Source organism: Mercenaria mercenaria, chromosome 14 (genome assembly GCF_021730395.1).
Source record: "Mercenaria mercenaria strain notata chromosome 14, MADL_Memer_1, whole genome shotgun sequence".
NCBI classification, from domain to species: domain Eukaryota; kingdom Metazoa; phylum Mollusca; class Bivalvia; order Venerida; family Veneridae; genus Mercenaria; species Mercenaria mercenaria.
Window position 1 is genome coordinate 57708438 of NC_069374.1, and position 15583 is coordinate 57724020.

A 15583-nucleotide genomic window follows, 5' to 3' on the forward strand; every position below is an offset into this window, starting at 1 on the left:
GAAAAATGTACGGTCATTCCAGGGCTCGAATCCAAGACCCCTAGCTTACAAAGCAAGTGGCCTACCGACAGAGCTAACCAGCTATCTGACACATTTCGACATAAGAATTGTAAATATCAAATGTCAAGGCTATAGGTAGATTTGCAAAATGTTGTAAGTTAAGCTCTGATTGGCTAGCGAAAGGGTCGTCAGAACGAGGCTATGAATATGTCGTTCTTAGATCCTATGCGTAGCGTAATAGGAGATGTACTTTAGTCAGATTACTGGCCTTAAAATGATACCTGTAAAGATGCTAATAAAAGAGGGTAAGAGATCATCTTTAGTTGGTTTATTTTAAATATTGTTCTTTAGTAGATTATTAGTAGCGTCCTATGACCTGTTAGCATTTAGGCACAATTTTGGTTATGGTGACAGATCTGTTAATGATGACATGATGACGTGGTAACACTGTGAATGTACGACAGGTTGCGTTTGATAGTAAGAACTTGAAACTGGAACAAAACAATTACAAGTTTCGTGATAGTTTAAGACAGAAAGTTAACATGTTGGGTATGATGACCTGCTATTTACTATTCAGCAAGGATAGATAGTAAAAGTTGGATCTGTTAATGATGATGTTATCCCTGTCTTACAATTTGCATGATAACACTTCCTCGTTACTGAGACAGATTCGAATCAAGAAAGTTTTTCTTCAACAGTGAAGACCAGAGCTAAGATGGTGGCTTTGTCTTAATAATGTTGATAAAATTGTGCAATGATGGGAAAATTTTCTTTACACGTATTTATTCTTGTTGACAGAAGAAACGAAAGTACTCGAAACGTTTTGAAGAAATGTCTGCTATATTATTTTCAAGAATCCTGTAGCAAATTAACTTAATATTGCAAACTTTAAGGAAGATTTTTGTTGCCGAAAGCAGTTGTTGGAATATATTGATGTCGGTAATAAAAAGGAGGTTGGATAGAATGAATAGAAATATTGCTTTGGGAAGAAATGTTATATCACATGTAGAAGTTGATATAATATTAAGATTTGTTTTAATAAATTCAAGGATGTTATACCAAAAATGGCTTATCAGTCACTAAATCAAGATGAAATTTATTATTGAAACTACATGTAGTCTTGAATGTTTGTGCGTTTACCAGATGAATAGATTAGTGTACAGATCTGTTAATACTGACACATTTTAGTTGAAGACACTTTCGTCGTTACTGAAATAGATCTTGTATATACAAACAAGAGTTACTCAAAGATCTGCAGCTTCGCCAAAGAATATGCATGCCCTAGCTTTGTACCCACAAAACCTTCCGTAATATGGATACTATCATACATGTGTGTATTTCAGAACAAATGGATTCCTCGTCGTGTTGATAACAACCCAAAGACAATAGACCAGATACACAAGGAGGTTGCTCAGGAAGCCCAAGAAAAAGCTTTACTTTCTCAACAAAATCAAATGCAGCAGCGGGCTCAGAGAGATGGTGAGTATGATATAAAATAGTATTTAATTGTGGTTTTTGTTTGTAATATAAATAGGTGCATGTACTTTGTAGGGGAATAAGTGGTATTAGTATTTAATAATACTGTTACCTCAGTACCTGGGGTGTAAACACGTTTTGTATGCATATGTGTATTGCATATGCTAGAGAGGTTACATTGAAAGAAGTGAAAAACATGCAGCAGAAATAGAAGAGTATAGCTTAGTAAAACTGTTAGAACTATTATTGTAAACAATAAAATATACACGCCTAATTAAACGTACCAGAAATGGTATTTTCTTGCTTTGAAATTACCCTCAAAACACTCATATGTTACTTCTCATTTTTGTTATTTAAAAACGCATCATTTCCTGGAGTTGTGACAGTTTTAGCAGTGAGTTTATATGTTTTATAGTTTACGTAAATAACAGGCCCATTCACGCACTGCAGTCATGCACGTACAAAATATCAAATGCACGCATAAAACTCGCTTGTTGGGGGTACACACACAGATTCGGAACTCTTACGTTCAACTGCCAAATGGGGACTAACCCCAAATCGTGGGTGAGTATAATACACAGGAATAGGCGATTTTTCAACTTCGAAATAAGATTGCTTACAATTGTCGCCATTTTGGTGAAGGGAACTACCCTCCGCGCCCACTGTCTACGCTAAAATCTATGATTGCCGTTATCTTCCATAAAAGATCGAGTGATTTGTCATTCTTTTCAACTAAATTAATTTAATAATAATTAAATGATATTTTGATGAAAGAAATATAAAGAAAATAATAAATATAATGATACTAATGATTAAGTATTATATTCAACCGAGATCAAAATGTTAACAACAAAACTGATATGAGGTGCCGTGTTACTTGCTAATTTCCTGGCATTTAATCAACACCAGACTTTGTAAAATATTTCTTTCTTACTTCCTAAATTATGTTTTTCTCCCTTTTAAATCTGTTTTATAGTTTGCTTTCATTGCAGACCTCTCTAATTGTTGTTTGTTACGATTCAGTCGGTCGTCGTCTTTTAATCGTTTTTAATTAACGTTACTGCATACATGCCAGCACCTGTGTGTAGTTTGCGAGTGTCGTATCTGCGTACTGATTGACAGTTATCTGGGATGTCTGATTATGTGGAAGATGATTGACAGGCAGTTTGGGTAGAATTTACTGCTGAAGGGCCAGAGGGACGGTGCAGAAAGGGCGACGGATTGGGCAGATGGGCGCCGCTAAAAAAGGACAGGGCGCTGCGCCCTGCTATTCCGCTCTAGACAAATCCCTATAAAATGTATCCTGAATTTCAATAAAGTGGATGAACATGATGAAAATTTTATGCTTTATTATATCTGTCATACAAAGTGGTGCAAAGCAGGACACAAGTCTGCATGACAAAACATGTATATGCAAATTTAAATAGTTAAATAGAAACATTTCAGATCTGCCATATAGTGTACCCCCACATTTTGAAGTGTACCCCTAATATGCAAAAGCAGGGGGTACATGTACCCTTAATTTTAAAAATAAATGGGCATACTGCATAAAGATTTGTGCATGACGACAATATTATCCTTGTACTTTTTGTATGAAGACATTTTCCTCATTACTGAAACAGATCTTTATATTCGATGCATGAAATGTAATGTAATTATTTCACAAATGTGTAGTAAGTCTGAATGAATGATGTAATAACAAAAATTAACAAGCACCCTGAGGTGTTTCAGACCCGATGCCGATCTGTTACAAAAAAACGTAACATATGTGTCTTTTATATTACAGGGCGAAGAGGTGGACTTCTCGGCCAGATTGGTGATACTGATAGTTGGAACACAGTTTGTGTAAACAGAACTCCGCTCAAATCTGTAGATAGATCAATAGACCCAACCACAAAGAAATTAACAAAAGTGAGTGGATTACAGGGAAAACATGCCTTAATTGTTTACATGCATATTTGTAGTATTTTTGTCTTGTAATGCATTTAGTCATTTAATTGAAATAGACAGAAACAAATGTTTTGTTATGGAAATAGTGGCATTGCAAACTTACATTTTAGTTGGTTAACAGGCTCAGAAAATCCAATGAGGGGCAACTGTAATTTGAAACTACATCAACTGCCCAAAACACTTATAGTATGATAGGTATATTAACATGATAGGAAAGTAAATTATCGTCACTCTATTTACCGAGCTTTAAGTAGTATTATTAAAACATTTTTGATATGTGCTATTCAGCTGGGGTCTTGTGAAAATGCTGGCAGATTCTCAGGTTTGGGACGGGGTAACACTTGGGGAACCACAAGTAGACCCCCACAAGAAAAGGAACAACCAAGCACTCTAGCGAACAGGTGAATAAAAAATTTTAAAAAATAATTAATTAATTAATTTATTAATTTTAGAACTTTATCTTGGGCGTTTTTGATCAAATGGTCAAGCTCACTGACCAAATCAATTGCTTTTCACCTTTGTGGGTTAAAGCTTACCTGACGTTATTAAAGCCTGTGAACTTTCAGGACTTGTCGAGATTTCAGGCTTTTAACTGCCTAAAGTTTTCATTGTTACTCCATTGAAAAAGGATGTTTCAGGATTTAGACAGGCTTGATATTTTTAAACAGAATCCCGGGTCTGATTAATTATGGCATGTATTGTGTTGTTGTGACTTCAAATCCAACAAATCAGTATTAATGTTCGTCTTCGTAGAAGAGACCCTGATAAGACTGTTTTGAATAATTTACAAAAGGCTAAATGCAAACTCGAAGCTTAAGGGTTGGTCGACTTGACAATTCAGAAGAAAAAATCGGCCTGACGTGGTATCATGGACAAGTGGCTGCATTTGTTATGGAGGGTTCAGATCTGAAAACAAACATGAAATAATGCTAAGTGTTTAAATTTATGGGCACTGCGGTAAATGTTTTCAGAAAAAGCACTTTTTCGTTTTGATATAAAGTCATTAATTTTGATCTGTGAACATAAAATGAATGGAAATTTAAATGGTTCTCCGAACTCTTTTTTGTTTAATTTCAGTTCAGTTTCTTTCTATTGCATCTTAGTAAACTTTATCCACATTTACTGCCTTATCACTGTCTGCTAGGCGGATTTCTTGATTTATGTGTGGAAGCCTTAAATCTGGCTTGTGGAAGATTTGCGGTTATACCACACTACTCACATTTGCCTCTGATAAATTATGGACAAGATACCTAGGGTCTTCCGGGGCCTAAAATACATGGAATGTCACGATATTACCTAAAAATTGTATTAGTGTATCGAATTCCCAAAACGCTACTACAGTACCTCCTATTCATTGGTTACAGCTTTAATAAACTGCGTAAATCATTACAGAGCAATTGGTGTAAATCAGTCTGCCAATGGCGGTCACAGGGTGGGAAACTACGGGCGTTCTGAACCGGAGCCTCAACCGTCACAGGTTCAACCAGCATTTACAGAGCTAAAGGTCCTTTCTGAAAAAGATATGGAGAGGAAAACCAAAGCTATCCTTGATGAATATTTTGCTATTCAAGACAAGATGGTAAATTGTATCTCTTAACCACTTTCTGCAATAATTGTAAGGTGATAATATTTGTTTATACTGAAATTACAGTCAGAGAAATCTACCCTTACCTATTATCTTTTGTGTTGCGAAAATATTTGAAGACATTTGAAATAGAATGTTTGTGAATCAAGTTCAGCATGAACTATAAAATCAGAAATTTTCGCAAGGAGTTCACTATATTTGTGCAATCTATATTTGCGGAAATAAGTACCCGCAACAGTGTTATTGCTGTTTTAAATAGTCATATATCGCGCATATTTTGGCATGCGAGCCAATTCCAATTTTAAGTATAACAAACTTTCATCTTTTTGAAGTTATCTGATTTTAAAGGGGTCTGTCAGTGGTTTTGATGGTTTCAGAATTACTATTATTATTATTATATTACTAAATTCATTACTGTTTCTTGAGTTATATAACATGTTTATTAAAACTAATTTTCTTCCTCATGTATGGACACACCATATGAGTTCAATAAATGTATTCATAAAATTAAAGTTAAATCAAATATTGTAACAGGGGTTGGGATTGACAAGCCTTCTTTGAAATACTAAGTAAAAGACTCTACTAATAAGATCAAAATCATGGAGGTTGACAAATTTTTGTGTCAAAGAAATACAGCTGAACCTGCGTTAACCATCGTTTATATTAAAAAATCACTTGCATTAATTGAGCAGCCATTCAGCTAACTTCCCAGAATTCCCAGACTGACTTTTTGTTCTATTTTCATCTTGCAGCCGCATCTTTTAGGCAGTCTTGGCTAACTGCTTAATACAAGTTTGACTGGATGCAGTAAAATGTGCCCCCATCCCAGCTTTAGTGCAGGATGGAGGGCATTATTATGCTGAGCATATATATATATAGCTTCCATTCTGGACGTTTAAACCTTATCGCAAATTAAAAGATTTCAAATTTACCGCCTGACGACGTCGTAACCTGCGCATGCGCTGCACATCACCCACAATACACCAAATCCCACGAGATTCACAATTTAAAGAAAATTTTTGTTGCTTAAAAACATAATACAAAAAGGGAGGGCATACAACAACACAAAGTCTAAAAGGCTTCCATCACAATGTGACTCAAACTCACTCCACTAAGGGCAGGGTATATACATGCTCAGTCTCCTGCTTCACTCAAATAATGCCCTCCATCCTGCACTAAAGCTGGGATGGGGAAACACTATTTTTCGTAATGCCTTTCGGCTTTTCGCATGTATATATAGCATCTTTAAAGGCAACAAAAATACACTTTACAATGCCTTAATTTTATTACTCGTCAAATAATCATTCATGACCAAATACAGCATTGTTGTAAGACAAATCACTCTCAGGATGTCTACAATAATTTTTTTTTAATTCTTATCTGACTTCCAGTTACCCTGCGCAGTAATATTACTAATACTACAACCTTTACTATATGCTGCTGAGGCTTACGCCCCCTATATGGCCCTTGTAAATAGAAGTATCTATACCCGAAAGCTCAAGCACAATTTTGAGCCATCTTGATAACGTACTAGTTGTTACCGCATCATATGTTACAAAAGAAACAAAAACTCTGTCACTTTTCCTCATAGAAGCCGTCTTTTGAACATAATACAACAAAGTATGCATTGCACAAATTCTCTCATCTGTAAAGTGTTCTACCTTTAGAGAATAGCACTGTCCTGCCTTGGACGTTTTCAGTATTTCAGAAAAGGTAAAAACAACTGCTTGTTTTTGAACAATCATATTATTCAAATCTAAGTCTGAAGTAGCATTGCTTTGTGTATATTTATAATAGAATATGACTTACCACTTCTAAATAGATAGTACAAATAACTTAATACTACCGCTTCAGACAAATAAAATGGACTGGAAAACCTAATACTATTCCACATACACCATTTTTTCCAAGCACTGCCGTACTGCTTGCTTGTTCCTCCAGACAATGAATCTGTGATAAAGTTTGCAACTTCTTTTGGAATTCCTCTACTCTGCAAGCTCTTCCGGATAGAACCACGCCCATCATCTTCAGCTTTTTCCCAAAGGATGAAACTTGTTGTTGTGGGATAATGCCAGCAAATCTTGATGTCTTGGTAATCTGATATGAAAATCAGACATATTTTCTAAGAGAACATGAAACCAACTCTGTGAAAACCAGTATGGAACAACCATGAGAACTTTATCTACCTTTAAGTTATCTGATACTGTTCTATTTATAACCTTCCCAATTAAATTAAAGGGAGGAAATAAATACGGAACAAATTGGTTCCAAGACAAGGAAAAAGCATTTACAGCCATAGCACCAGGTTCAGGGAACCATAAAACAAATTTTGGCAAACGTTTGTTCAACCTTGATGCAAAAACATCTACATCAGGTAAGAAAGTATGCCTACAAAGCCTATTAAATACATCTTGTTTTAACATCCACTCGGTTGAATCAGAGAAATTCCTGGAATAAAAATCTACTGTATTCAACCTGCCAGGAACATGAACAGCTGAAATATAAATCGGCCTAAGCAAGCACCATTCCCATATTTGTTTAGCCAACTTATCTATTTCTATAGACTCCATACCACCAAACTTATTGATATAAGATATGGCAGAAGGAAGTGTTATCAGACTGCACCTCTATATGTATGCCTCTACAATCTTCATAAAGAGCCTGTAAACAATAGAAAACTGTAAGGAGTTCAAGGTAGTTTATGCTTGCATTAAGAACTTCTTCGTTATTCCATCTACAATTAGTATGAGTGTCTGTTTCCAAGTCTATTCCTTCGAAACCTAGAAATGACGCATCAGTTCTACATCGTTTAGATACATTGACAGGTCTTATTCTTTTCCCATTTTTATCATTAATGTTTGTTATCCACCATGTAATCTCCTGTCTACTAAATAAAGACAATTTTATCTCATTATCAAAATCCATACTGTCACCGAGGCCAAGAAGTTTGTCCCTTTCAAGAGCCCTATAATACAAAGGAGCTTCCAATATAACGTTAAAAGCGTTAATGATAAGCCCAATAAATGAAGCAAGGTCTCTTACTGCAACTAAATCTGCCTTCAACAAAACATGACCTTTGGATAAAATCTTTTGAACTTTATCATCTGGTAGGAATACTTTAAATTGCACAGTATCAAGAATGTAACCAAAGAATACTAATCTTTGACATGGTATCAAAACAGATTTTTTTGCGATTTAAAGTGAATCCTAAGCTTTCTAAAGTTTCTACAATAGTGACGCATTTATTTTGACAAACAGCCTTTTCTTGATTAAGATTAATTGAATCGTCTGTATAATATGACGAACGAATATTTTGTTGTCTGAACCAAGCAAAAATTCGACGTCATATTTTTGTAAACAAATATGGTGCAATCGTGAGCACAAATGGTAGGCAAACAAACGAATAAACCTTATTGTTCCAAGAGAATTTCAGATACTTCCAATGTGAGGGATGTATTGGGATTGAAAAATATGCATCTGACAAATCTATTTTTGTCATATAATCATTCTGTTGTACCAAATCAAGTACAATATTAAATGTTTCTTGCTTGAAATGATTATACTGTACAAAAGCATTGAGATGTTTCAAATTAATGACCGGTCTAAATTTTCCGCCGGGTTTACTCACAATAAAAATGGTATAAATATACTGCTCTTTTTCAATTTCAGACTCTATAATCGCACCCTTATTCAAAAGTTCCCTAGCTTCATTGTTTACAAGTACTTTTTGATCCAAATCAAATGGAATCTCTCTAGGAATTTTATCTTGAACAAAATCAACCTTGTACCCTGAAACTGCACCTAAAATCCAAGGATCAGATGTAAATCTTGTCCATGTATCTAAACAAAATTGTGTTCGTCCAACAGGACTTACCCTTTCTGTTACTGCTCCTCGTTTGGGTCACGACTAAGTGACGCAGATGTAACAGTAGCTGTAGGACGTCTCCTAGGAACCCTTGTTCGTCCACCAGACTGTCCGGTACCTCGTACCGAAACACCCCTTGTAGGGTATGGCTGTTGGCGATATCCTTGTCCTTGATAACCACCATACTGAGGACCACTGAAGCCCTGCGGTACGAAACCCAAGTTACCATATCCACGACGACCACGAAATCTATCTCTACTACGAATAGCCCCTCTGAAATTACTCTGATAGTAAGGATCCTTTCCTAAGAAAGAAATATTGTCACACGACTTCACTTCCTTTGAAATATCATCACCGAACAATTTAGTTGTGATAGGCATTGTCATATTGCAAAGAGGGGAATATTTCTTTTTCAAGTAAGGTCTAATATGGTATCTTCTTCTCAAGCTGATACTGTATTGAACCTGACCTAAGCCAGTAATAACATCTGAGAATAAACCCTTTACTTCTTTAGTCATAGTATTATTCTTTTTATGAAAGTCAACCAACTTAATGAGACCAAACTAGTACTCAACAAGTTCTGAATATCTACCAATGCCTTGTCACCTAAGTGACATTTCTTATCCATAAACCGCCAAAATTCCTGATTTACTAACGGCGGAATAGCTTTGTCACAATTTGCCGGAACTGGATATTTTGAGAACAAAGGGTCAGTGTCACACTGTTGTGTACATGCAGTGTTAATTAACTTTGCTAAAGAATCACTTATTTGCTGCCCACGCTCTGGAGTTTTCATTTTCGGTAATTCCCATGTGTAATCATCACAATCACCACTAGCGGTGCTGTTAGTATCCCTAAACGCAGAATTTGTATCAAATCTAGATGCTAACTTTGGAATCTAAACCTTTTATCAGATACATTTTCATTTTCATCCGAAGAAATATCGTTAGAATCTACCGTCACCCTAAGGTTACTACCTTGAAAAGTCTGATCATAAGAATCAAAATACGAATCATCATAATCATCCATGTCATAACAAAAATTGTTATTTTGATCAGCAATTCCTAGCGCTGACCGAAGTCCCGCTATATCATCTGGAGACAACTTGGAAATGTCAAATAAATTACTATTTTGACTCTGAGACTCACCAGGTGGGTCCGAAGTACCCGACCTTGTATTTGAACCCGAGGGTTTTGATTTTTTAGAGCCCGAAGGTTTAACACTTGTTTTAACAGCAGCCTTACCCTTTACAGGACCCTTACCGTTTTTCTTTGTATCAATCACTACCGACTTCAATTTCGTAGAAGCCTGGGTTCTTACTCTTAGGCTCGTTGTTGTTTAAATCAGCGGTTGGGGGAGGGTCATCGGCTGGAAACCCCTCAAATTCTTCTTCAGAGGGGTGTAGACTCGTACGGTCATTATCAGACATACTTACACATACGTATGAATGACAAAAAATTACTTAAAGACCGAAAGATACGGTCATAAATTTAGAAATTTTTAAACTCTTTATAACACGTCTATTTAAACTCGCCGCAAAATGGAAAGTGAATCACGTGGGATTTGGTGTATTGTGGGTGATGCGCAGCGCATGCGCAGGTTACGACGTCATCAGGCGGTAAATTTGAAATATTTTAATTTGCGATAAGGTTTAAACGTCCAGAATGGAATGCTATATATATACATGCGAAAAGCCGAAAGGCTTTACGAAAAATAATGTAACACCGGTGAAAAGACATGGTAATACTTCTGCGTTATTCTTAATATTTGTTCGAAAGTTCCAGTGTTTGATTTTTGCTTTCAGAAAGTCATTCTGCATGTTCAGGAGATATCTACCCAGAACCATTACCATTTTGTATACAATGCCATCAATCATGTCCTCAAGAGATCTTCACAAGCAAGAACACAGACTGGCCATATACTGCATGATCTAGTCAAACAATCAATTATATCTCTTGGTAATTATATAAAAGGGTAGGTAATTTATTCTTACTACAAGGTAATGATTAGGGGTGATCAACAAAATGCTTACTATTCTATCTATGTCGTTCAGCTTTAGTTCTTAAAGAAATGCTTAAGGCCGCATACTTCGAACTGGCCGTCACCTTTGTGAGTTCGGACCCTGTTTGGGTCATTATGTGAGAAAGCTATCTACCTGACATGCGAAAGTACTTTTTACAAAGTTTATAAAGTAATTTCAGGTTCTCAGAAAGTACCAAATGAAATCATTCGAATACACGTAGTATAGTTATTACAGAAGGAAGAAAATACGCGTGTGCAGATGTTTTTAACTGACCGAGAAACCTTAAATTTAAAATACTTAATATTTGGTTATGATCCAGCATTCTTTCCGTCTATATTATCTAGGATTCGTAGTGAATGGTATATATTGTTAGGACATATCCTGGAGTACATTTGATAATTTGGAATGAAATACTGAGGTGATGACTGATATTTCAGGTTTGTAGAAGTGTTGGAATTTGCAGAAAATTTGGAAAAAGACATTCCTAAGATCTGGCAGTATTACGGAGAAATGATCAGCCATATGATTCAAGCGGATAGTGTTAGTTTAAGCTTCCTCAAACAAGTTGCTGCCCCGCTCATTGCAAACAACAAGGCTGGTGTTCTTCTCGCAGAAATCCTTCAAGATGCTAGTCACAGAGTGGTAAATAGTTTCTGTTGGGAAGTAAAGGTTTCATGTGGTAAAATGTCTTGCAGAGAAAATATCATTTAATCATTTAATTTGTGTCGGCATAGCAATGTCCATGTTTCTGACAAAATGATTTTGTTTCATGACAACAAAATTCAGGGGTTTAAAATTTCGGTAGAACTACTTAGCCTTGGTTCTTTGGAAATGTATGAAAATTAGAACTCCACGAATGATAACTTTGTAAATAGGCTTTTGAAGTTTACACAAGTATAATATTTAGATGAATTGTAAAATGCTTAAGTTCAGTATTGACGTTAAATTATTATAAGCTGAAAGTTTACTAACTGAAGAAAGAATGTACAAAGGTACAAATGTACAAGATTTTAAATTAGAGAAGATTGTAATTTCACACATTTAATGTAAGAACGCAAGAAAAACCAACAAGATAGTCCCTTTTTACAAGGACAAAACACAATTAATGGAAAACTATTGTAGACGGGTTGCTTAAAAAATATAAATATATGCAAAATACAGAAAATTGGGGTCGGGCGGTAAGGGGTAGATGAAAGGGTCGGGTGCCGTGGGGAAGTGGAGCAAGGACGTATATTCAACTGGGAAAGCCACGTTTCTTAAACACTTTTTCCTTCTTTTACAAACTGAAATGTTTAATTGTTTTAGGGTGTTAAGTATGTCTATTTAACGATAACACTTTTTCACATTTTTTTTGTTTTGAAAAACTTCGTTAAGCCCCAAACAAACAAACAAACAAACGGAACATTACTGTTGTACCTGACAAAGATTTGCATGCTGTGATAGCTTAGATTGTTTTAGACTTCTGTTATTGTAATATAATTTATTATACAATGTTGTGATCTGTGAGTATTTTGCACAAACTGAGACAGTTGGATATTTGAATGAACGATGCACGATATGAAAATTACATACTTTATTTGTAGTTTTGTTTTCCTGCTAATCCTGAGCAATGTATCTTAAACATGAGGAGTGGAATAAAGAAAGTTAAAATTTATGCATTAGCTCTACATCTAAAGTTAAACTAGATATGCAGAGCTGCAAAATATTGATTTAGCTCATTCCTTAAATGATTTTGCTGTTGTTACGGTAACCTACAAACATACTAAGTCGTTCCTGAAATCCATCTAGCCTGACATCAAGGAAAAAGTATAATTATATTAGAGACTTGTTGCAGGACTAGATACTTTTAAAGTCCTTGATCTTGGCAGTGAACCACGTGTTATTTTGTCTTCATTAGCACAGTTCGGGGCTAATGACTCTCAAAGCATTGTTAAAAAGAAACAAGGGATAATTAGCTCGACTATTCGAAGAATAGTCTAGCTATTCTACTCACCCTGGTGTCGACGTCGGCGTCACACCTTGGTTAAGTTTTTGCATGCAAGTATATACAGCTATCATTGAAAGGCATATAGCTTTGAAACTTATTTATTCTTTTTCTAGGTCAATTACCAACCTCACTGGGTCAAGTTCCATAACTTTGACATGTATTTTGAGCAAATTATGCCCCCTTTTCGACTTAGAAAATTCTGGTTAAAGTTTTACATGCAAGTTACTATCTCCAAAACTAATGCAGATATTGAATTGAAACTCCACATGTTTCTTCGGGGTTATAAAACTAGTTGATAGCAGCAAGTCCCATAACTCTGACCTTTATTTTGGCCAAATTATGCCCCCTTTTGGACTTAGAAAATTCTGGTTAAAGTTTTGCGTGCAAGTACATACAGCTATTACTAAAAGGCATATAGATTTGAAACTTATTTTTTCTTTTTCTAGGTCAATAACCAACCTCAATGGGTCAAGTCCCATAACTCTGACATGTACTTTGGGCAAATTATGCCCCCTTTTGGACTTAGAAAATTCTGGTTAAGGTTTTACATGCATGTTACTATCTCCAAAACTAATGCAGATTTTGAATTGAAACTTCACATGTGTCTTCGGGGTTATAAAACAAGTTGATAGCAGCAAGTCCCATAATTCTGACCTTCATTTTGGCCAAATAATCCCCCCTTTTGGACTTGACAGAGTGAGCTTTTGTGATCACCCTTCGTCCGTCCGTCCGTCTGTCCACAATTTCTTGTGAACAAGATAGAGACCACATTTTGTAAGCAATTTTGATCAAACTTGTACAAAACTTGTATTGGCATGATATCTCAGTTCCTTTCGAAAACTGGCCGGATCCCGTCATGGGTTCTAGAATTATTGCCCCTTAAAGGGCCAGAATTTGCTATTTTTGTGCGTCAACAATTTCTTGTCTGCATGATTGTGGTTTCATTTATGATTTTATTTTAACCAAACTTGCACACAACTTGTATCATCATAAGATCTTGGTTCCTTTCTTGAACCGGCCAGATCCCATCATGGGTTCTAGAGTTATGGCCCCTGAAGGGCCAAAATTAGCTATTTTGACTTTGTCTGCACAATAGCAGCTTCATTTATGATTTAATTTTTACCAAACTTGCACACAACTTGTATCACCGTGAGATCTTGGTTTCTGTCTTGAACTGGCCAGATTTCTTCATGGGTTCCAGAGTTATGGCCCCTGAAAGGGCCAGAATTAGCTATTTTGACCTTGTCTGCACAATAGCAGCTTCATTTATGATTTGAATTTGATCAAACTTGCACAGAACTTGTGTCACCATAAGATCTTGATTCCTTTCTTCAACGAGCCAGATCCCATTATGGGTTCTAGAGTTATGGCCCCTGAAAGGGCCAAAAACAGCTATTTTGACCTTTTCGGCATAATAGCAGCATCATTTAATATTTGATTTTAACCAAACTTGCACACAACTTGTATCACCATAAGATCTTGATTCCTTTTTATACGCCCGAAGGGTCATATTATGTTATCGCCTCGGTGTCTGTCAGTCTGTATGTCTGTTGGATAGCAACTTCCCTTCTGCTCTGTAACTGTTGAACCCCTTGAAGGATTTCAAAGAAACCTGACATAAATGTTCACCTCATCGAAACAGCGTGCAGAGCGCATTTGGATGGCTCACTTTAAGGTCAATGTCACACTTAGGGGTCAAAGGTCATATGACTTGGTTTTGTGTGTATATTGCTCTGCATTTGCGTCGATTGCAGTGCTCTTGTTTTTATTTGGCAGGTCCTTCTTTTGTTGACCTACAATAATTTTTTTCAGTTATTTCCCTTTTATGTTACTATAAATAGCTTATTAAGTAACTTTATTATTATTGGCCGTAGGGAAAAACCGAGACCACTTTTCTGTGGTACATGGATGGCACCTCCAATTTTTATGTGTATTTTGACATATCTGTACCTTGTAAGAATTTTTTATTTCTTTTTGGTTAAATTTTGCCCTTTGTTGATCCTGTCCATTGGACTTAGATATTTTTTCTGAAGACTTAGATTTATTTTTAATTTCTTCCCTTTGTTATTCCTGTCCTTTGGGCTTCATCAGTCAAAATTTTGCTCGATGTAATCCTTCGGGCATGAAACTACTGGCCTGATTTGAAAATAATTTTATTTGAAGTAACTTTAAGAAAATTTCAACTATATTTTCTCATAATTCTTTTGATTGATCTTGATTATGATTTTTTGATCTTCTTGTCCTTAAGTGCAATAATAACAGGTGAGCGATATAGGGCCATTTTGGCCCTCTTGTTTCTTTTTCTAGGTCAATAACCAACCTCACTGTGTCAAGTCCCATAACTCTGACATGTATTTTGGGCAAATTATGCCCCCTTTTGGACTTAGAAAATTATGGTTAAGGTGTTACATGCAAGTTACTATCTCCAAAACTAATGCAGATATTGAATTGAAACTTCACATGTGTCTTTCGGGTTATAAAACTAGTTGATAGCAGCAAGTCCCATAACTCTGATATGCATTTTGGTCAAATTATGTCCCCTTTTGAACTTAGAACTCCTTTGATATTTAACTTTTTGGGTTATATTTTCCTGCTTCTGGGACAATATTTCGAATAGTCGAGCTTGGCTGTCTTACGGACAGCTCTTGTTTTTATTTGAAAGTCAGTCTACCTTATTATTGTATCAATAAGTGAGTA

At 35.8% G+C, this 15583-nt stretch overlaps 1 protein-coding gene across 4 annotated transcripts in view; it reads left to right on the forward strand.

Moving 5' to 3' along the window:
• LOC123527912 (eukaryotic translation initiation factor 4 gamma 1-like) overlaps nucleotides 1–15583 on the forward strand; it is a 55127-nt gene that overhangs the window by 34197 nt on the left and 5347 nt on the right. For all 4 annotated transcript variants that reach the window (XM_053523590.1, XM_053523589.1, XM_045307648.2 and 1 more), the window contains 6 exons: nucleotides 1344–1479; nucleotides 3263–3387; nucleotides 3715–3827; nucleotides 4819–5005; nucleotides 10681–10850; nucleotides 11337–11541. In XM_053523590.1, the coding sequence (XP_053379565.1) occupies nucleotides 1344–1479; nucleotides 3263–3387; nucleotides 3715–3827; nucleotides 4819–5005; nucleotides 10681–10850; nucleotides 11337–11541 (936 nt within the window). The remainder of the gene's footprint in view (nucleotides 1–1343; nucleotides 1480–3262; nucleotides 3388–3714; nucleotides 3828–4818; nucleotides 5006–10680; nucleotides 10851–11336; nucleotides 11542–15583) is intronic.